This window comes from Gymnoscopelus microlampas (assembly GCF_963454915.1).
Source record: "Gymnoscopelus microlampas genome assembly, chromosome: 16".
NCBI classification, from domain to species: domain Eukaryota; kingdom Metazoa; phylum Chordata; class Actinopteri; order Myctophiformes; family Myctophidae; genus Gymnoscopelus; species Gymnoscopelus microlampas.
This window is the reverse complement of record NC_139953.1, coordinates 23386847-23410422: the sequence shown is the minus strand read 5'-3', so window position 1 is coordinate 23410422 and position 23576 is coordinate 23386847. Positions and strand designations below refer to the sequence as shown.

At 42.2% G+C, this 23576-nt stretch overlaps 1 protein-coding gene across 7 annotated transcripts in view; it reads right to left on the bottom strand.

The window, feature by feature from the left end:
• Nucleotides 1-841: 841 nt before the first annotated feature.
• otofa (otoferlin a) overlaps nucleotides 842-23576 on the bottom strand; it is a 102352-nt gene continuing 79617 nt past the window's right edge. Inside the window, exons 27-48 of one of the 7 annotated variants that reach the window (XM_084083353.1) lie at nucleotides 22387-22458; nucleotides 21534-21656; nucleotides 21122-21283; nucleotides 19841-20003; nucleotides 18854-19035; nucleotides 18044-18073; nucleotides 17787-17921; nucleotides 16584-16659; nucleotides 14934-15112; nucleotides 14498-14632; nucleotides 14027-14164; nucleotides 13787-13914; nucleotides 13200-13370; nucleotides 12176-12336; nucleotides 11549-11691; nucleotides 11371-11459; nucleotides 10173-10271; nucleotides 6945-7186; nucleotides 6056-6234; nucleotides 5553-5653; nucleotides 4717-4904; nucleotides 1139-1174 (exon numbers count right to left, since the gene is read on the bottom strand). In XM_084083353.1, the coding sequence (XP_083939479.1) occupies nucleotides 4724-4904; nucleotides 5553-5653; nucleotides 6056-6234; nucleotides 6945-7186; nucleotides 10173-10271; nucleotides 11371-11459; nucleotides 11549-11691; nucleotides 12176-12336; nucleotides 13200-13370; nucleotides 13787-13914; nucleotides 14027-14164; nucleotides 14498-14632; nucleotides 14934-15112; nucleotides 16584-16659; nucleotides 17787-17921; nucleotides 18044-18073; nucleotides 18854-19035; nucleotides 19841-20003; nucleotides 21122-21283; nucleotides 21534-21656; nucleotides 22387-22458 (2889 nt within the window). In that variant the 3' untranslated portion in view covers nucleotides 1139-1174; nucleotides 4717-4723. Of the gene's footprint in view, nucleotides 1175-3444; nucleotides 3691-4716; nucleotides 4905-5552; nucleotides 5654-6055; nucleotides 6235-6944; nucleotides 7187-9807; nucleotides 9907-10172; nucleotides 10272-11370; nucleotides 11460-11548; nucleotides 11692-12175; nucleotides 12337-13199; nucleotides 13371-13786; nucleotides 13915-14026; nucleotides 14165-14497; nucleotides 14633-14933; nucleotides 15113-16583; nucleotides 16660-17786; nucleotides 17922-18043; nucleotides 18074-18853; nucleotides 19036-19840; nucleotides 20004-21121; nucleotides 21284-21533; nucleotides 21657-22386; nucleotides 22459-23576 lie in introns of those variants that run through there. The other 6 variants (XM_084083354.1, XM_084083350.1, XM_084083351.1 and 3 more) reach the window with 6 other exon arrangements.

Here is a 23576-nt window from a genome sequence, read left to right as displayed (position 1 = left end):
ATTGGGTCCTGGGAAGACACTATTTCTTTTTTGGGTCTCAAGCTGAAGAGAACCCCTGATGAATAGCATTTGATCAACACTTGCTGTTAGTAGATTAACATAACTGTCAAAAAAATGCTCCACAGTCCCCATTAAGATTCCCCGGTTGCATGAGGAGCAGATGTGGCGTGCTGCTGCGAAATATACCTGTACTGTATACATTCATTCTGACAACCGTCAAAGCCAGGTCACTGTTTTCCGCTGTGGTTACTTTGCAAGGTCACTTGCAGTGCCAGTTGGGCATGGCTGACTGGTTCAGTACCCCCTCGGGAAGATATGGCAGCTAACCATTCAACACAAGCTTATCACCCAGCCAGGCATATAATGGCTGTGTATTTGATAAAATATTATAGCATATACCATAGCATAAATATTCAAAACAGTTAATCAGATTTATAAAAAATAAATTAAATAATCAGATGTACACGTGACAAATACCCCCAAAACAGAGGATGACATATTTTATTAATATACAAAATACAGCGGGTGAGTGTGCTGCATGTGTGACTGTGTGCACACGTTGATTGTCCTGTCTGAGGTCTGTTCTAACAGTCTATGGCAGGGGTCTTCAACGTTTTCAGGCCAAGGACCCCCTAGCTGAGAGAGAGATGAAGCAGGGACCCCCTACTCTATATTGTATAAAATTGTGTTTCAGATTAAAGTTTTTTTTCTACTTAGTCTGCTATTTTTTCCTTCTACACTTAATAGCCTCATTTGCCAACAATAGCCGATCTACAAGCTCACAACGCCTCGCGCTGCGAGGCGTTGAGAGCTTGTAGATCGGCTATTTTTGGCTAATGTTCCCCTCAGAAAAGGAATTCTAGGGTTCAAGTGGTTAATGTAAAAACTAAATCCTATCACACAAAGATTTGGCGGACCCCCTATAGTAGCTCTGAGGACCCCTATAGGGGTCCCGGCCCCCCTGTTGAAGACCCCTGGTCTATAGTTCTAACCGGCAAGGTTGAAGATCTTCTGGCTGAGTGCTGAGGGCAGAGAGAAGAGCAGCAGGAACAGGAAGAGAAGGAACAGCACGGCCCCCAGCAGCAACATGCAGTGTGTCTTGTAGTTTCTCCAGGCCACGATACACAGCACCCTCACTGGGCTCAGCAGCCATGACAAGCCAGTGTTGGGACGGCTACACAGAGAGAGAGGAGAATACTGTGATGTTGGTCCTATAGACTGCACGCAAAATGTATTCCCATAATGTTGTATACCACTTTCAAACTGGGCATGTTATTCAAATTATTATTTTAATGGCACAAACAGATCTACATGTGCAAAATGCATTTCACGCTGCATTGTACGCTTGTAAATGGGCTATCTTCACTATTTTTGTTGTACATCAACATATAAAACAGGGCGTAAACACTTACCACCGGTGTCTCAGTTTTTCAAAATGATTCAAAAGTTTCCGTTTTGAGCTTGTAGATCATATATCTATTTAAGCTGTTTAACCCATTAAGATTCTACAAATGCCTTCTAAATCAGTAGTTCTCACTCTTTCAAGATTTTTCAAAAATGTTCAAAAATAGCAGATGTACAAGCTCTCAGCGCTGTGAGCTTGTATATCTATTTTTGAATAGCCAACGCAAAAATCTAAAATGACAGAGCCTTGACCGGTTTTAATAGGTTAAAGAAAAGTCAAAAAAGTAAGTGTAAAGCAAGCAGAGATTAAGCGGTTAAGTAGTTAAAAAGAGAAGAGGACAAATAAGTTCAGTGATTTCCGTTTACTTCAAATCATCAGTAAAACAGACACAAAATAAATATCGCACACATGTCAACAAAGAGATAAAAATACAATTGTTTATCATACAAACAGGCAAGTTTAGTGCAAACAGGAACTCTTCTTGTACTCGATAAAACACAGGATCACAAATAAGGACTTTTGCAACAGATCAAGCACAGGCAACATGGACACACGGGTCAACAATGGACACTGCAAACAATGCCATCAGATATGGCTTCAGGGTGACACAGGTCAGCCCATGCAGCCACCCTTACAAAGTCTGTCTAATGCACTTAAATTATAATACCTCCAGGAAGTGATAACCCGTAATTAACTGTAATGTTAAAGACAAGCTGATTGATGACTTGATTAGTGTAGAGCTAGAAGGTCATGCCAACACACACGACCTCTTTGGTCAGTTGTACATAATCACACAGATGCATGCTTACTGATCTACATCTTGGTGGAAAACAGTAATAATCTTAAAGCTTTGAAAAAAAAGTGTCCTTTAAAAAAAAAACGTGAGTCAAAAACTATTTTCAAATGATCTGTTGTGTTAACCCCATGAACCCTAGCGTCCCTATTCTGGGGCGAACATTCAGCGAAAATAGCAGATCTACAAGCTAATTTTGAGCTTGTAGATCAGTTATGTTCAGTGAAGGATTTTGGTGTAGAAGTAAAGGAGTGGACAAAGAATATAGCCCTGAGGGACCCCGATCAACTAAGTATATAGTTAATTAATATTATACTGTACTTTGCACGTAATTCAATGTTTTGACCTTCACAGGACCATAATGTAAACGTCATTAGGATGATTATACATACAGTATGGTGGGCAACACAAATTTACCAATACTATAGAAATATCTGTATTTAATGTACAGATACCTGGTAGTAGCTAAAGGTAGTACCATGTCAAATATCTAAATCCCAATGAATATCATTAAGTTAGGAAAATAGACTGCACTAATCTGCATTTTTCTTTCTTTGTCATTATTCCACAAGTGTGCAAAGGCTGCAAGAGCTAACAGGGAACATAGCTAGGAGAGTGAAAATATTGTTCATTTGTTACCTATCAATCTAATTCATTTAGTAGACATTATAGTGGAAATGACGCACAGTAGCATTTGAGATGTATGTCCATGTAGTAACTGGCCCATTATCTCTGTCCTCCCAAATAAACATATACATTAATAACAGTATAGAGAGATAAAGAAACTTCTTTTTGAAGTAATATTTCTTGGGAGAAGTCGTTTGGGGTCAGATCAGGCATTACTTTGTGGCTTTTGATTGGTTAATCCTCAGGGATGACATGCCTGATTTGCAGACCACATATTGCACATTTTATTGGTGAAGCTTGCAGTAGAGCAGAAAGGAGACCAGTGTTTGTATTGATGAAAGGAAGCTATTCCACAGAGCGGTTTCAACCTCTCTCCTCAGATGTAGGGTGGATGGTGGTGAGCTGTGTTGTTGTCTATGGAGATCAGAATGGGATAAGAGAGGGCAAAAAAAATGCAACTGGGCCTCCATTCCTCCAGCCACTCCATCTTCTTGTCATCCCTCCCTCGGCCTCCCTGTCTCTGGGAAAGACAGAAGGAGAGACGGGGTCTCCATGCGTCTAGACAGGAATTACCAACATCCACCCATATCCACACTTCCACTCCATCTGTCCATCCGTCCAACACGGAAGTGTCTCCCCCTCTTCTTCCCCGCCCGCCACTCTCCCAGCAACCCAGGGGCCCTCTCAGGCCCCTAGGAGCTTCTTGACCAGGTAGCCAGGCATACTGTAGAGGAAGAGGCCCAGCATCATCAGCAGCAGCAGGGCCAGCACGATCTTGATGATGAGCCACTTGTAACGGTTACACACCAGATAGCGGATGGCCTTAAGCGGGCTGAGGAACCACAGGAAGGTTGTGTCCGGACGGCTAGATGGCCAAACAGAGGGTGTTGGAGGAGTTGGGGAGAGGGAGGTTGGTGAAGTGGGCAGATGATATTAAAAGATGGTAAAAACCGAATGAGTGAGGAATTAGTCAAAGAAGGTTGTAATAGATGGAGTGAGATGAAGAAGAGGTGAGGGGGTGGGAGAGTGGAATGATAAGGTAGGGAAATGACAGGAAATATGGGAGGTGCAGAAGAAATGGGGAAAGCCAGTGTTAGTGGTTAATAAGCAATGGCATATAGTTGACCATGAGCACCTTTTTACTAAAACTATTTCAAAATATGACATTTACATATACATTTTCAGCGGAACAGAAGACTACAGCACAAAGAATAAAAGCACAGTCATAACTTCTCACAGTGATCAACATTGATAAAATGACAAAATTACATATTGGTCAATCACTCAAAACACAATATGGCAATTGTGTTGAGTTGGATGATCAGGCAACAGACAGTGGCTGGCACAGACAGTTAAGAGAAATAATTCAAAGGATAGTGACATGCTAGAACACAGAGATGTCCACTTCTAAGACAGGAAAGGGCAGAGACAGAAGTGAAAGATAGATAAGAAGTGAGAAGAGAAGAATATATTGTGCACAGCGGGACAAGGGTCCAACGCTGTGTGTGAGAGAAAAATAACTGGATAGGGAAGAATCCCTATCCGAAAAACAGGGCATAAAGAGAGCGAGAGAGCGAGAGAGAGAGAGAGGAAGACGAAGAGAGAGTGATAAATAAAGGTAACCGGAAGAGTGGGCACCTAAACATTGTGTGCACCTCACTGTTAAATTGGCTATCTTTAACTGAATGTAATGTAAAGTATAATGATTTGAACATAATATTCATCATTCATTATGAGCATAAACAAGAAGTTAAAGGGTAAATTTATGTCTGATAATTAATCTTGGCCAAAAGAATAGCCAATTTAACATTGATGTGCCCATAATGTTTAGGTGGCGTGCCCACTTTGCCTGTATCCTAAATAAATATAAAACGGAGGGGGTAGGGGCTACCAATGGCTTAGACCCCCAGCAACTTCTTGACCAGGTAGCCAGGGATGGAGTAGAGGAAGAGGCCCAGCATGAGCAGCAGTAGGATCAGCCCCAGGGCCTTGAGGATCAGCCAGCGGTAGTTGTGCCAGATGAAGTAACGGATGGACTTCAGAGGTCTCAGAAACCACATGAGACTGGTGTCTGGACGCCTTCACCGCAGAAGGGAGAGAGGGGCAGGGAAGGAAAGAAGACAGGGCACATGGAGATGAAGGCAAAAACAGGGGGAAGGGGCAAGTCCCACATATAGAGCAAATGAGGAAGGGAGCCAGGGAAGGAGGGAACAGAGGGAGACAAGTGAAGAAATGGTAGGAGAAACGAGTGCGTGTGAAAGTGTAAGGTCGGTCATTTTGACAACACGAATAAAGCAGAGCTGGAGTCAAACAAGACCAGGTTGATTTGGAATCTGGCTGAAGTTGAAGGAGGCATGTTTGACAGTCATCACTACTTTTTGCATTGTCAGAATGAAACCAACCCACCAAAGACGACAGTTGTCTGTGCCATTCTTTCTGTTTCAAGGTGTGAAAGTACTGATCAAGTTTGCCTGTCAGAATAAGCTTATATGCATGTGTGTGTGTGTGTGTGTGTGTGTGTGTGTGTGTGTGTGTGTGTGTGTGTGTGTGTGTGTGTGTGTGTGTGTGTGTGTGTGTGTGTGTGTGTGTGTGTGTGTGTGCGTGTGTGTGTGTCCATGGCATGCATACAATATGAGCAAGCATGTCCATGAGTGTTTGTGTTTGATGAATGTATGTGAGGAAAGAGCGTGCATTTACACTTTCCCTGTAGTCCTGTGAATATCTTACTTTGGTTTTTCGAGTGGGTCAGGCTCATTGCGTCCCAGTCCAACAGGACTTTTCTCGGCCTCCTCTGCCGACATCAGATGAAGCTCTGCTTCCACTTTACCCTGCAAGGGTGCATCGTGGATTCAATGAAACCATACACAAATATAAGCTCTTAAGAATGTTTTTAAACTCAATGGTGTATAGTCTGTTTTACTCAATTGTTTAAAAGCATCAGAAATATTAACAAACTTTTTACAGGTCACAAAAGCATATAAAACTTTCATATAGCTGTCACATGATACAAGTAGCTCACACAATAAAGTACTAAAAGATGGTGCAACGCGTCATTATTGTTGTACAATGTACAATACGTACAAAATATAATTTAACCTTGATAGGATGATCGTTTAAAATAGCAAGCTCACATAACTAACACTCTAACTGCTGCTGCCATCTTTTATTCTTGTAAAATGATTTCTTTCAAAACTGAGAATCTAGCATTTCTCATTTGTACAAGTGCTTACTGTGAGCTCCATCTCATCATTCTCATCGCGGGCCGCAAACGGCCACCAGCCCTTGACCCTCTTTTGTTTGAAGATAGAAATGGTGGGCAGGTCCTGCTCATTCCGGATCATGTTAATGGAACACTGCTTGGCTGTCTTCGCCCCACGAGGGAACCGGTTCAGGTCGAGCTCAATAGCACCTGGGAGCAACGAGTGGGACAAAACAAAAACCACAAATCACATGCATTTCAAAGCAATGTCACATCATTGCTGTTTAAATTGTCAATTTGCTAAAATGAGATGGGCCAAAGTGGGGGAGAACAGGCACCATACCTGTTCTCACATGACCTACTAGTAGCTGCTTCACTGCTGTATAATAGAAACAAGGCCATCCTGAAACCACCACATATTCAATTCTACTATTTTCATAAGTCTGCACAAGTTGGAAAGGTGATGGTCAATGGAGTACTTCATAGAGTTAGGGGGTTGCTTGAGGATAATTTTCATAGCTTCCAAAGTAGATTGTTAGGCTGAAGCATTTGAAAATAGTGGGATCCAACTAGGGGTGTGCCGATACACTAATTTCACCAAACGATACGATACGATATTTGGCTCACAACTTCGATACGATTTCGATACGATACGCACTTTTTTTTTATTATGAAAATACATGGGGGAGAAAAAAAGGAAATGCAAACAAATAATTCTGTTTTTACATTATTCAGACATGCAAACTTGTAGCTTTTCAGCTACAATAGCCGTTTTGAATCCAAATAGGGCAATAGTGTGACACCTGACCCGAAAAAAAAACAAAAACATGTTGTCACCCTTTTCACCTCGGGCTGTTTGCATGCCTGATTATAATGATTGTAAAAAAAGCTAAAGTGTTCGCTCTATCAGTGCTGCTCACCAAGGAAGTCATCGGCGGAGAAGTGGTCAGCGTCCCAGACCTGCAGTGTGAGGCGGGCCGGGATCTTGTACTCCGTCTCATCCCAGGAGAACATGGACTCTTTCTTGGAGATGACGATCTTCTCCTCTGCCATGAGGTAGTCGAAGGGGAAGACAAAGCGCCAGTTGAAGTTCCCCTCACCAGTCAGCGAGTGGTAGTGGACGTCTGTGTCCTGCTTATCCTCCTGCTGACCCTTCAGCCACCTGGGGTACGGAAAGGTTACAGGGTCAAGCGTCAGCGTGGAGTCACAGAGGTCAGAGATATCTCAGGGTTCGTGGTACAGTCACTGTGTAGACTATGCATTAGGATGTCACTCATGCACTTCTAAGGTCTAGTGTATGGAAAGCTGTAATAGTGTTTGGTTAATTAGAATGTGAGTACAGTACATGGTAGATGTACTGTACCTGCCTGTGTAACAAGAGAGACAAGGTGCTAATCTATCAATACATACCAGGAATCTCTGTATGTATGCATGTCTGTATGTCCTTCACATCTTGAGAACCGTGCAACCGACCGACTTCAAACTTGGCAAGTGTACTGCTGAGCACCCAAGAGAGTGCAATTTCGAGTGAAGTGAAGTTGATCGGATGAGCAATTCTTCTGAACTGGCCCGTCTGTATGGGCACACATATCTTGCAATATGCTCATCCTATCAACTTCACAATTGGTGGGTGTATTGCTGAGGTCTCAAGGAAGTGCACTGTGAAGTGTGAAGTACATCGGATGAGCAGTTCTCCAGAACCGGCCCACTCCGTGTGGGCATGCGTTCCAAATGACAACCACGCCATGTAATGTAAACGCAATTCCCCATCAACCAATCTCAATGTGCCTGTGTCTATGTGCATTTGTGTACTTAAGTGATCCAAATGTATGTTTAGCACCTAAAAGTCAAACTGACTTGTTGCTGAAGGCTCAAATTATTTGCCATGCACACACAAACTTTCCAAAGACCTTAGTGAAATTCATTGCTTTGAAAATGCCAGCTCAGAAAATTCATACCACTGTGCTTCACTCAAAACAAATATAATAAGGAGAATGCAAAAAAGCTGGTACTGGCAAGCAAAAGAAAAAAAAGCGTGTGAAATAAGCCTAAGACGAAGCTCTTTCATTAACAGACGAGTGAGACTGTCTTGTCCTTAGTCAGGAGGAGTGGGGGCGATGTGGGTTGCATTCTCAGTTCTCAAAACTTAACACTGAAAACATGAGATAGTGTAGCTTAATAAGAGTGCGTGAGAGTGTGTGAGAGCATAACATAATAGTGTATTGTAATATTTCAGTATTTATTTTGCATGTCGTTGATTTGCTAACTGAGATGCATTGGTTTCAATTGGGGGGTGTCAGGACTAGGATTGAGGTTTATGCTTAATTTATACTCCGTCTGTGTTGCTTGCCAAAAATAGCTGTTGAAGTAGAAGTATATATTATCAGTATGACGAAGTATAAATCAGGCTTTATGTGAGAAAGCAAATAAGGGAAACTTTATTTTGAAGACGCTAAAGGCATCACACCTGTGCTTACATAACCTAGCAGCTGACAGCTTCACTGCTGTATTCCAACCACGGAACCATTCCGAAACGCCATGTATTTCTTACCTTTTTAAAAAGGTTGAGAAGGTGTCTCTATGTAACTGTGTAGTGTGTAGTATAAATATCCATTTCTATGTGGATTGTGTGTAACCACTTGAACTTTAGCATCCCTATTCTGGGGGGCACATGTGCCGAAAAAGTATAAGAGATTTGGTGTGTAGAGGGGACAAAAATGCGGACCAAGTACAGAGCTGACCGCAGTCAACTAAGTATTAGTTTACTAAGCATAGAGGGCTTAAGTGGTTAAGGGGTTGCTTGGGGATGGTACTTTGGTTGTTACAGCAAAAGTCCTGAGGTGAGAACAAGTGGACAGCAGCAGTAACATAGGGTAAAAGCAGGTATGGCAGAGAGAAGTATTTTTGTACATGTATCATATATCCACACTATCACAAGGCTATAAACTGTAATTTTGAGAAAAAAAACTTAACAAAAAGCACCAGAGCTCTGTAGAACTGACATGCACACATTCCTTGCTGATATGCTTCCATGCATGTTCTTTATTCCAAACAGCTTGAATGCCGTGGCTTAAAGCAATGTCCAGTAGTCATGGCAACACAGGACCAGACCACAAACCTCAAACAAAATGTGCGGTATAAAATGCCCTGCTCCCCTCTACAAAAAGACCATACCAAAAAAATGCTACAGTAAAAAGAGTCACTATTACCCTGTCAGCAGCAATGTGTGACAGGGTATTATAATCAGTCCTGTCTGTGTGTCTGTGTTAGCAAAATAACTCAAAAACAAATGTCCTGATTTTCACCAAACTTGGTGGGAGTGACCACTAGGCTGCCCCGAAGGAGATTCTTGAATTTGGGCAGAAAAGGTCAAAGGTCAAGGTCAAAGTGACATCATTGAAAAAAAGAAGGGAATGTGTGCACACGATATACTGCTCTCCCATGCTTTATTTAATGAACAAACACGAACAATGTTTTGCCCGTGCAAGGGCTTCATCAAAATGATGTAATTGGTTAAATCTCAGAAATGGAGAGATGTAGAACAAGATATGTTGGTGCGGGCAGGGTTTAAAAAAAAAAATCATCTTCTAAGTTGTTTGAATGGTATAGGTCCTGTTTGCCACCATGCTCAGTTGGTGTGAAGGTATTAGTTTACGGCGTTGTCAATAGTACAACTGGGGGGAAAGAAGGGAGCTTGCGTGCTGGTTGGATAGCCGAGGCGGGGGAAGGGGGAGAGGGAAGACGGGTAGTAGTACGAGCCATGCGATGGAATCGTGTGTTTACCCCCTGACATAGATGTCAGACATCTTCTCTCCTGTCATGAAACCATCGTCCTCTAGTATTACGTCATCAGTGTTCCAAATAATAACACGAAGCTCAAAGCTAGACAACAGCAGAGCATCGACCGGAAAAGGAGAGAGAGGACGACAGACACACAGACAGGGAGACACGAACAGAAACAAATAAAAAAGGGACAACGCACAAACACACACACACACACACAGAAAAAAAAAATAAATAAAAAAAAATAAAGAGAAACAAATACAAAACAGAAAATAATGATTAACGCCAAAATAAAACACTCAGCACGCATACTTATCACACCCACGGGATGAGGCATTTGGCCACCGCACCCCGTCTGTACCTACCCCCTGACAAATATGTCACTGGACTTTTCCCCAGTGAAGTAATCATCGTCCTCCAGTTTTACTTCGTCTGTATTCCAAATAATCACCCTGAGCTCATATCTGGCAAGGGGGGTGGGGGGGGAGGGAACACACACACATAGTTGGACACCTGATTTGTAGCAAATTGAGAGCTGCAGTAGCGAAAGAAATAGACTTGCCGTTATTTGGCCTGAGGAACAAAACTTTACGTTAAGTTGAAAAACATTCAGCACTTGAATTGCATATGATGAAAAATGTAGGAAAATGTAGGTACTATACTATTTCTCTACATGTTGAGAACCATATTATTCATATTAAAGGACCATATCGGTGGTCTGGCATGTTTAGATTGTCTATGACTCATGGAATACTTGTCATTACTTCCGACCATTTTCCAAAGCATACTGTAGTTTAATACGGTCATTAATTTCAGTGTAGCATGAAGATCAACTTGAAAAGACTTGAAACCTGCTTGAGATAATACCAGAGCAATTGAGAGAGAAAAGTTTGCATCAATGAGGGTTCAGAAACACTACAGTTCACATGGTTCATGTATTGAATGCTTTATCAACACCCATTAGGAGGATTCAATGTTTGGAACTATACACTAGTGTTTTGTAGTGTCTTCTTTTTCTTGTCATTATCTCTGAACACACAAAACAAATCAACTGTCAAGTTGGCTGTGGCAGTAAATGTAAATATTATAGGAACGCAACTCTTTCTATCTCAATGGCTCGGGCTAATACAATATGCATTATGCAACATAACTTTGTGGTTGTTTGTTTGTCAAAGTTAAAGAAAGGGATAAGGAACAGTGAGGTTGTCATTGCTGAGAAATAAATCCAGACAGGGCAATTCAGGACCCTGACACGAGGCGGAGGGGTTGAATCACCCTGAAGGCATTTATTTCTCAATAACGACTGCCTCACTTTTCGTTATCCCGCTTATAACATGGCTACTTACTAAATAAATATATCAATAATTTGACACGTATAACAACTAAATGTGTTATTGCTCCCACTAAAGAATGAAAATAGTATGTTTTTCATAGAATGCCATAATTGAAAATTCTGAATCAAGCATTCAGCCAAGCCGTGTTACTAAGCGAGTGGTTTTCAAAGTGGGGGCCACGGTAAGCCATGATAGCATATGTAGTACTCGTCTAGAAATCTGGGCCTACCTTTTTGGTTTCCGTGGCGATATGTCAACAGCAGGCCCAGGGGCAGGCATGTCCATTGGGAACATGTCTACCCACATCTCAACGTGACCCTGTGGACAACACACAAGAGGAAAAGTCTAGTAGTGGTCATCACCTCAACTGCTTCGCAACTCAAAGCTAGTACCAGGTGTCATCCTACCTGTTCGATGCCAGGTTTGTCAGGGTTGAGCAGGGGTCTGGTCTCCACGTGTTCAGGGATGAGCTTACAGCCCACTCTGGGGATCTCCTCCCAGTGATTCAGCACGGTCAGAGCCAAATGCTCCTCCGTGGGCCTCTTCTGACCTACAGCAGGAGGTAGTACGTGAAAGAGATGATAGAACACGGGGAACTCTGACAGTATATAAATGTAACCAAATTCCTTGAGACACACATGGGTATTTAGGGCCATGGCGAAATCCACCATTGTCTTGGAGGTGCAAACAGCACAGGTATCAGCACTGCATTTTTTACGGATCGTAAAGTGATATGATTTTTCTGTCCTAGCTCAAAACTATGGTTAAGTATCATAGTGCAGGGACCTGCAATTGCGAAAAAAAAGAAAACGGGACGTCCGAATATTCATTTTCCAAATTCCCGAGCCCAAAAAAGGAGCCAAATAAACTCAAGAAGCACCTTTTTTGTTTGCACCCCCAACACACTTGATTCCCTTCGCGTATTCGTACATACTAGGGAGTGGCGTCACTGTAGCTAATATGATGGTTACACTCTCAAAGTCACACAGAGGATTTTACAGTCAAAATATCATTTTGTTTCGACAAAGCCTTACCATTTTCATCTTCGATCTCCGTAGGCGCCTGGAACACGCGGTTGGCCACCTTAACCCTGCCCCCGGGCCCATAGTGAGGTCCGTCTAGTTTGCCTTCCTTGCACAGTTTAGCCAGGATCTGACTGGGCTTCATAGGATCACGCCACGTGTTGTATCCATGGCTAGTGTTAACAAGTAATGAAGATGTTGTTAATGATAGATAACCAAAAGAGACAAATGTTTTTGGTTTTCAGAACAATAAAATGTATAAAATAATATTAGAATACATTTTTTCCCCTTCTAATGATCTTGACCTTGCTTCTTAAAGGCACAATGCAGATTTGATATGAATTAGGGTTATTATTCACATGCATTCTGAAATAATTTGATTGGCAGATGGAAAATGCATTTTGTACTCCATCATAAATCTAAATAGAGGTCAATCTATAGTACTCCAACTTCAACATAAATAAATCTAGTACCGCCTGAACACACGGCAAATACAATAATTAAATTGTTGTCTAATGTTTATGGTGTGTTTACACATTGATGCACTGAGCAGCACTCCTGTAATGCTCAACATCAGCCGCTTGTGAGCATGTGACACTTTAGACAGAAACCATGAGAAAGACTGACTACTGTACATAAACAGTACCAAATATTGATATCCAAGTATGTATTTTTATAAATGCAGAAGTTAATATATTGCCATTAGGGGAATTGTGATCCAACATGAGTTCCAGAGGGCTCGTTCCGGGCATGAGTGCTCACAGGCAGGGATTAGAAACAGAGACTAGTGCATTATTGACAGCTTGTCTGTAAACGATCTATACATCTTAGTCAAGAAATAAACCATGTTGTTGCTCAATATCGACTATTTCACCCCTACAAAAACTAGTTTAAAACTTTGTCATCAATATTTGGTACTGTTTCCATACGGTCTGTTTCTATCCATCTCAAATGGTCTTGACTGAGTGTCACTCAATGCGGAAACGGTTGCTATGTGTGTGGTGATTGGCAGACACCTGGATGGATGTATGCTTACATGGAGTAGCTGGAGGCTATTCCACATGTTGCTTTGTGCTTGCTGTAGAAACGGTTCTCCAGGTCAATCTTAGTCTCTCCTATGAGATCATCGGTGCCCACCAGGTCCCAGTCATACACCGACACTGTCAGCATGGACTCCATGGGGAACGTAGCCTCAATGTCAAATGATCTAAACAGAAAGGACACATTTTGTGAAATATGAATGTTGGATAAGAATGAGAAAATGATGGCGTGGATACAGACATCCAGTATGAGTTCCATGATCTTTTACCACACTACTGTTTTTCCTTTGAACATATTGGTTTAAAATTTAAAAATGAAAACAACACAAAACAAATAACTCTTTTTTGTATAATACTTTTTCTACTTTTGAACATGGCGTATTAAAATAGAGCAAGGTACCTAAAGAAATACCCATAGAACACAGAAAATAACATACGCTAAACGCTGTCTGTAGAAGTGGCTTGGACTTGTCTACTTGTTAAGTCATACATTGAGCTGTTTATGCAAAACATTAACATGAACAGGGTAAAATGCCGTACTTTATGATAACGTTTAATATTTATATGGCTTATCTGTACTCACTTGCCAAAGACAGGGTTGAGCTGTTTGGAGATGTAATTCTCTTTGTCCTTCACCTCTGACTTGCCAAGTTTAATGGCAACATAAGGATCAGCTTTCCCATTGATATCAGCAGGGTGAAGATCTGTGGCCTGGAATAGAATAAAATAGAATAGAATAGTATATAGGCTTTACATTGCTACAATACACTTTAGGGTTTTAGATGGTGGTTTAGAGCTGAAAGTTAACCAAGTTACTACTCACCCTGACCACATAAACCCGGACAAGGACTTTGATGGGGTCATTGTGAGGAATGCTCTGGAACATGCCCATGTTGGGATCAAAGCCCACGTCCCTGGTGATCTCCTCAGAAAGGGGTAGTTTGTACATACACAGTGACCCCTGGGGTTAAACAAAGTTACAGGGGTTAAAGCAATGGCAGTCACACCAAGGTAACCTTGGGACGAACTAGTCTGGACTAGGTTCCAGCCCCATGGTTTGCACCTAAAATGGTCTTCCTCAGGCTTCTAAGTTACCATTAAATGATTTAAAATGTTCTAGCTTCTTAAACGTGAGACAAGCCAAATAACTCCAAACACTGAATGAATGAATGATAAGTGGCGCTGAAAGGTTTTGTCTTTCAAGAGTCTTCTCAACTCTACTCTACTATGAACTACTCTGCACGTTCTACTCTAATAAGTGAACGCCAGCAGATACAGAATAGCACAGTTTCACCTTGAATCTTCCAACGATTCTGTCATCATCCAGTGCTTGTTCATCCTCGTCCCCAGCCTTGCCTCTGTACAGGTTGAATGTATGGAGCCAATCCTCGAAGTCACCAAACTCACTGTCCAGCTCCTTGTTGTAAACCTGGATAGTAGCAAAATACACACAAAGACTAAAGTATGTACAGTAGGCTGCCTATATGTGTACATCTGTGTCCACGTGTGCACACAGACATTGTGTATTTGTATGTGCACATTTTGAGAGTCTTTGCACTCGCAAGCATGTACAATCGGACTGTGTGAGCGTGTGTGTGTGTGTGTGTGTGTGTGTGTGTGTGTGTGTGTGTGTGTGTGTGTGTGTGTGTGTGTGTGTGTGTGTGTGTGTGTGTGTGTGTGTGTGTGTGTGTGTGTGTGTGTGTGCGTGTGCGCGCGCATGACACACTAACCAGTAGCTCGTCTACTCTAGGCTTCACCGGCCGTTTCTCTGAAGTTTCCCCGCTTGTGTGGCTGTGGCCGTGGCCTTTCTTTTTGTCCCTGAACATCATTCTCCTGTCCTTGGTCTTCTCCTTGCTCTTTGTGCCTTTCATAGGGAAGTCATCGGGTTTGATATCTTGATATCGAAAGGCTGAGTGGAAGGAAGGAAGGAAGGACGGAAGGAAGGAAGGAAGGTGGAGATGGAAGCCAGGAATCATGGAGAGGTGGGTGGGAGGGTAGGACACAGCACTCTGCATGTCAGTCAACATGAAAGCTGACAGGTCTGTCTCTTTGGGGTTCGCCGAGACACTTAATTACTGTACCTTCTCATCAAGTAGAAAACATGGCTAGGAGATGATTGACTGGAAAGACCCAAACTGTTTGGGGTCTTTCACTGTTATTATAATATCGCCTGAGTCAGATTCGTATTACAACGTGACATCAAATTGTTTAACGTTAAAGGATTTAAAAGGGGTGGAAGCGTGTATCATAGGAAGGCGTTAGGCAAAGATTCATTCAGTGACACTGCATCAGCCAACTTTCATGTGTAGTGCAGCGCTGGGTGAGCGTGGCAACCGCAGGAGCGGTTAGAATGGTAATGATGTGAAGGCTGTGATGTAGGCGTGGATGGTGTGTGTGTGCGTGTGTGTGTAGGATGATAAAAAAAAGCAGGCCAGCAGTGGAGAGAAAGCAGCAAGCACAGCGTGCCTTTGCATGCTCGGCGCTAAACATCACACAGCACTTCATTTCATGTAAAAGGCGGTCCGAAGACCATTGCAGAATGATGATTTCAGCAGCTGTAATAATAGTGCAGGTGCTCTAATGCTGCCTTGCAAGGACTTTCACAGGGCCAATAATCTTACTTTAAACAGCTTCATTCCCTATATAATTCTAGATGTTAAATATAGGTAAAGCAATGAAAAATAAAATCAGCCTCTTTAGACAATGCAATCATGATACCATTTGAGGTTGCATTCTACTTTATCTTTTTCAGTAGTTTGCGAAATTAGCTCCTGAAAAGCAGACAGACAGACAGAAAAATAGATGCTCTTCTACACGGTTTGCTTTTAAGGAGCCATGCTGTAAAAAAAAACATCTTGGGAGCTTTTTCCTAAAATGGCTACTACTCTCTAATTTTTGGGTGGAATGACCCTTTCCCAGCAATCAAAGCAACAAGGCATCCAGGCTTATTGGCATTGGCAGGCACCCCCTGCTGGTTGTATAGGGGCTTAATCCATTAAGACCAGGAAAGCATCTGTGTCATTTTTAGATTTATTTGGCTATTCAAAAAATAGCGGATATACAAGCTCATAGCGTGTATATCTTGAGCTTGTAGATCTGCTATTTTTGAAAAATCTTGACAATTTGTGCAAATCTTTGAATATATATATTTTTTAACTTTTATATGTTTAACTCCAATATTTGCTTCTGGGGGTCCCTGGAACAAAATATTTTGAGATGGGGGTCCGCTACGAAATACATATCATTTTGGGTGGTCCTTGACATGAAAAGGTTTGAGAACCACTGATATTATAGCAACATATGGTTTTCAGAAACCTGGTTTAGAAGATGTGTAGATGCGTTCCCGGATTAGAATGGGTTAAGTGGTTAATGTTAACTACCTGCTCCCTCTGCTGCTATCTCCAGGTCTTCTCTCTCTTCTGCCTCGGCCTGGGCAGCTTCCTGGGCCTTCAAGATCTGGAACCCACGGCACAAAAGTGAGTCAGCTCTGCAGTGGGTCTGGAGGGCTTTCACACTCCATTGCAAAACAGGAGAGATCACTCTCTCATCCTCCTATCCTCCTATAATTCTAGTAACCTCTGTAGTAGTGTCTGAGACCAAACCAGTGAAGCCCAACCTGTAGTGTCTGAGACCAAACCAGTGAAGCCCAACCTGTGAGCCCAGTTCTCCTCGGTGCCTGGAGCTATTGATCTCAAATCGTGCACAGCCATTGACCATTACCATGCGCATGGAACTCCGAAGCCCGTTTTTCGATATCACTAAATCTCAGCTGTTTATTCCCATTTTTATGTCAAACATTCTTCTGCCCGGTTCTCCTCACTGCCTGGCGCTATTGCTCTCAAATCGCGCACAGCCATTGACCATTACCATGTGCATGGAACTGTCGAGTTCCCAGTTCTTTGATATCACTAAATCTCAGCTCTTTATTCGAATTTTTATGTCAAAGAATGTCAAGAATGTGGCCATGCTTGCTGGCTGGAGAGAGAGAGAGGGGGGGGGAGAGAGGGGGACAGAGAGAGCAACTACTTTTGCCTGCGCACTTCACCGGGTATGGTCTAGTATTACAAGATACAGGTAACATTATAACCACGCTGCATCCCAAGTAGATTCAGTTGCTGTCCGGCAGAAACCTTGTATCTCCATATTTCAACTTCATCTGTTTTTCCTTAAATTAATTCCCTACTTCTGCATACAAAAGTAGCTGATCTACAAACTCACAAGGCGTTGCAATGTGCATTCACTCTGCATTCAAGATTGCCACGCAAAAGATGCAAAAATAGCTGATCTACAAACTCACAAGGCGTTGCAATGTGACACGTTATTAATACAAAATAAAGAATGCACACTGCCAGCTTGCACGGTACATGAAGATTAATTTTGTGTATGATGAAAGAGAAAGTCAAAATGGTTACGTGTGTCTTTGGGTTTTATAAATATTTAACCAATGAAAAGTATTAACAAGATCTTGTGACTAAATAATACGTTTCCACCCGACAGCGAAGATTTGTTTCTGCTGTTCACATGTACATTTCACTGAAATACAAACAGAACAGAACAAAATGGAATAGAATAGAATCACAAACCTCCATGAGGGTGTCGATGGAGGCAAAGTATTTGGACCACCAGTCGAGCATACTCTCATCCAACTCCTCCTCTTCCTCCACCTCTCCCTTCTTCTTCTTCTTTTTCTTTCTCTCTTTCCCGTTCTCTTCCTCATTCTATGAAGAGAGTATGGGGCGCTCTCAGTTTTTTTTTTCCTTTTTATTTATTTATTTGTTCGGTGAATGACACCAGCATTTAATGGTTCTATGATATACAGCATATGAGGTTAATTACTTACCATATCAACCTTAACTACTGCATCAGATGTCTATAGTAGCACGGGGGGCGGGGGGGGGGGGGGGGGTACAAACACAACAAAACACAGATTAATAAGAATCATAAGGGATGACATGCAGCGACAACAACTCGAAAAGGTTGGAAAGCCTTGTCAGTGTTGACAACGTCACTACAGTCCTCTCAAAAAAAGCGTGCACACACACACACACACACACACACACACACACACACACACACACACACACACACACACACACACACACACACACACACACACACACACACACACACACACACACACACACACACACACACACACACACACAGGGATGATGTCATATTACTGAAGGCATAGATGACTGGTCTGCAACATCATAGACTGACCTTCAAGTACTCTGATAACGGGTACTGCACTAGTTAATAATAAACTATGATGTCTCAGAATAAAGTCACTGCAGTTATAAGGTAATTCCAGTCCTTTGCACCAGCATTTACCAGGAGCAGGCACAATGCACAATTTTATGCAAGCAGGGGTATTTTTCCAGTGGAGCGGAGAAGTTGATCATACAGTAATAATACTGTATATATCTCGCCTCCAAAATCACAACCTCAAAAGAATAACCGATGTGTATCAAATGCAGTATATAATGTCAAAGATATGATTAATATAGCTAATAGTGATAGTTTTGTTACAAAAGCAGTAATAATTCTCACATCAAAGACCTTTTGCTCAAGTTATAACAAGGCAAGCAAAATCTTTTAAGTTACATATTACTATATAAGCACATAAAATCCACAAACACAGGCTTACAGGTTCCAACTTGACCACCGTGTCCATCTTTCGGACCGAGTGCTCCGCATTCTCCATGTTGACTATGGCGTCACCTGCGGGGCGAGAGAGGGTGCGGGGCGGGGTGCGGGAATAGATGCTGTTTGAGGAGCGCGAGTGGGAGCCACCATTGGCGAGCACCATGTAGCCATTCATTAGCTTAGCTGGAGATGTCAAGTTTGACAAGGTTGACGAGAAGGGCCGTCGGTAGGAGAAGACAAGACATCATCCAAGGACGTGCAAGAAGGTACGTAACAGTAAGAGGTAGGTAGGTACAGTATGAAGGGGGAGGGACAGAATAAGAGATAGAGGGAGGATTTATGGAGAATACAGGATAAGGGACGGGTTGAGGGAGACAGTGTGCAGAAAAGGTGGGAAAGTGCAAGAAGCAAGCAGAGAAATCAGAAAAGTCAGTAAAGCCTGAGTTATACTTAGTCTACAAGCTCACAATGCAAAATGTGTCGTTAAGTATAAATCAGGCCTAAAGAATACAGATTCACACTACAGTGACCCTACAACATTTGAAAATAGCATTTGAAAGCATGATTCAACATATTGTTTCAACCTGTGAGTATAAGAAGGACGGGGTAGCAAGGTATCCTGCTAAGAAAATGCTAGATTGACAAATGCTTGATGAGGTTGAAAGCATATACATTTTTCTTATTTATTTTTTTAGCAAATGATAATAGACCCAGGTCTGGTACAGTCTGATTTAAATTGAGAGGAATAAACCAGAATAATAAAGAATAAACAAATTGTCCTGTAATTTATTCATACGACTCGTGGGTAGATACTGAAGGAACAAACTGTGTGACAATCAAATCTTAAGGTCTTGAATTCTGGCTCCCAACATAAGAACTTACAACTTAATGGAATTTAAATGCATTAAAAAATGTCCAAACACTATTACAAATATTAAACTAAACTCCTTCAGCTCAGTATTAGTACTGTACTGTATATGTACAGTACCTGCATTGGCCCAGTTGTTGGAAGTCTTGTCCGGGGCGCTGTAGATGAAACGCCTCAGGCTGGTGACAGCATGGGAGCCAACAAGGGTGTAGCGGCCAAATGCCCTGCAGTCCACCACCCTGATGTTTAGAGGAGGGTGGAGAAGCTCGTTCTCAGGAAGGTCCTGTGGTCAGAGGGAAGAGGTGGAGTATAGCTCAGGCTTAGGATATTGTTGTTGTCGGGTGGAAAGTCCAAGTCCAAAACTGTTCATTTTCAGGATTCAATTAGAAAAAATGCTGATCTACAAGCTCAAAACGCGTTGCATCGTGGGGTGTTTTGAGATATAGACCTTTTATTTTTGCTACTTTTGTGTGACTAGGTAGGTTATTCATTAGGTTATCCAGTCCCATGACCGAGCATGCATTTATCTAGTAAAAAACTGTCACAAGCCAGACTAATAGGAAATGTGATGCTAATCAAAATTTCAAATGGACTTACGTAATCATCAACTTCTCATGAACAACAATGGTTCATTTGAAATGCATGGAGATAATCATAAAACGTGTGAAAGCCACTCGAACATGCAAGGTTGTCTCTGTTGACATCAGAGAATCAAAGTACTGACAGCGGTCCTTTTTCTGCCAATAGCAAGAGTAGAGGCCATTTTCATGTTGATGCTGGGCGCATACATTAAGTACTGAATAACTGTATCGCTTCTCTGCTGTACACAGAGATGAATTTTCTGTTTGAGTGGCTTTTAAAAGTTTAACGCTGATGATTTTAATATGGCCAATTTTTGGTCATTAGTTGTCCACGATTCCGTAACATTTTAATTAGTGTAAGTGTAAAGACCTCCATTTCTTAGTGTGTCTTGTGGCTGTATTTACTAGATAAATGCATGTTCATTAAGGGGATTAGAGAGCAGAGCAAATTTGTGCTGCTCGGAAGTACCGTTACGGGGCTAAGCAGGGCCCTGTGTATAGCTAATTAGCTAAGCAACAATAATAATAGCTCAGATTTATATAGCGCTTTTCTAAGTACCCAAAGTCGCTTTACATAAAGAAAAGGAAGGAACCAACTTTATTAAGAGGAAAAACAATAAGAGATAAGTGCTACATTAAAAAGATATAAAAGGTTAAGCATGGGTTGGGGAGGCATCTTAACCAGATAATATAATATTAATATCGATAATAATATTGATAATATAATATTGTCAAGATTAACTTCATGTCAAACCTATTCTTAACATTTTTGAACAATATTATTCTAATATAATAATATCTCATAGTTGGTTACACTTACCACCTCAAACCACTTGACCAGAGTGCTGAAGTTGGGGTTCTTCTTGTAGTTCTGGATGAGGGCAGATTGGACCCCTCTGCCTGCACACTCTATGTCCACACGTGGCCGGTCCACCAGTGCCAAGTTGACCCTCTTTAGATCCCTCAGGCCCCAAAACAGAACCTGCACCACAGAGGAGATGTTAGCATTAGGGTCAAAATGAGCTCAAAGCACATGCATTTTGTGTTGTCCTGTGTGCTTGTGTGGGTCTGAAGATGACTGGTTATGGGTTTGACTCCCCCCCTAGGGGCCACAGATATTGAAAATGTATGTACTGCATTCATTTATGACAAAACATAAAAAGATGATATATGGAGGTTGCTGCCTGACAGTGATATGATATCTTTATAGATGATACTGATATGGTTCTCACCTCTATACGGTAACGACTGAGGACTGGCCGGATGCCCAGGGGCACAGGGAGAATGGGTCCACGCTCTGAGTCCGTTGGTCCTTCTCCTAGAGGAGGAAGGTCTGCCCTGCCTGCTTGACCAACCTACTCAGAGAGGGAAAGCAGAACTTAAACACAAGCAATGACACCACTATTTCTGACAGCAAAATGTTCTTTTTCTTTTTCTCGCTCTCTATAATAGATCTACAAGCTCACAACGCATCACACTGTGATGTGTCATTTCCATAGATTGGCTACTAAGTAATTCATTGTGTATTTCTGTAAATTTGCATCCTGGGAAGACATCAGATTTCTCTTTTGGGTCTTGAGCTGTAAAAGTTTGGGAGCCCCTGCTCAAAAACACTGAGACCTTTACTCTAGCTGGAAAACAGATAAGAAGGGAAAAGTACTGAGGAAATGAAGATAAATGACTCAGCACACGCTTGTCGAATAACATCCTCCCGTTGACAGAGATAAAAGAACACCACAGACAGATGGATCTTCCCACTAAGAGAACTAAGCGAACCGTGCAATGTAACGTATTTCACAGGTTCTGGATGACTCTGTTTCAGATAAGGTCAGATAAAGTTATTCAGAACCTAATTTGGGCCTTGCTCTTTACTTTTTTATGACTGTTTCCACTACCTGCCCCTTCAAGCGTGGTTCTGGTTATATTAAACAAACAAAAAACGATCACAGAACGTTGCAGGTGCTGGAAAATTTCAGGTTATGGAAGGTTCTGAGTTGTTTCTTCATAGTTGAAAAGAGCCAAGAGTCTGTGATGTGTGACTGGCCCAGGGAGCGGAGGGGGGCGGACAGAGAGTAAAAAAAGCACCTTGATCTGAGGAACAGCAAAGTTATGGACAGCGATCAGGGACCGCCTCATCTCCTCCTCATCAAAAGGCATCTGTAGAGAGGAGGAGGAGAAGGAAGAAGAGGAGGAGGAGAGAAGGAATGGAAGGGTGGCAATGATGAAGAGACAAACAGGGATGAAGAGTTGAGGATGATGATGGAGGAGGGAGGACCAGAAGGGAAGAGGTTAAAGAGTGTGTGTGAAGGGGAGGAGGGAGGACACAGTGGAAGGGAAGAGAGGAAGGAGGCATGGGAGGTTGATGGTGTCTCACATGAGGGCAGGAGGTTGGATGTGTGGGGGGAGGGTTTAGAAAGAGTTGGGAGGGGAAATTGTTATAGAAACACAAAGGATAGTACATAAGACTAGATATTAGCCTGGCATGGTCAGACTAATATCACTGCGTAGATATTAGTCTGGAATCTCTGTGTGTGGAACCTGCATTTCCAAGGGGCAGATACAAAAATGCCTCTGGTGATAAACCCGCCACATATTTGCATACTGGTTCCTGATTGGTGCCCCACAACTTTGGGGTCAGTGAAATCCAATCACAACAGAGCGGGGCCAGACTAAATCTGCTCAGGCCTTTTTTTTGCACTGGGAGATGTGTCTGGTTTCCAGGCTATAAGAAGACAGATGAGCAAACAACAAGCAAAGGCAGAGAGAGACAGGTCTTGCCGGCCAGTCAGGATGGTCTGTCTGTCTAACACTTTGGTCCCAAACAAGATAGCTCAAATACCACTGTATGGATTACCATGCAACTTGCTGAGCACATTCAAGCTCCCCAGAGAAAGCTAACCATTTCATTTACTAGTCTATCACCACCCCCTAGGCTTCAAATTTCTTTGCAGCTTTTTAATTTAGGGTACTTTAGTTGACACTTTAAAGCTTCAACTGTCGTTTACAACATGTAACAGTGTGTGTGTGTGTGTGTGTGTGTGTGTGTGTGTGTGTGTGTGTGTGTGTGTGTGTCAGTGGCGGACGCAGGATCTCTCTATGAGTAAGGCCAGGCAGATACGTGGTATATATACTGATCTTTATACTCATCCGCGAGTAGGCCTATTGCAAAATATTGTCCACTGAGTTCAGCTTTTATTTTACCAAGCAGGACTGATGCTGCAGCCTCAAGCAGCTCGTCCTGAATGTGGTTTAGGCGGTGGCGGCCGTGTAGCGTT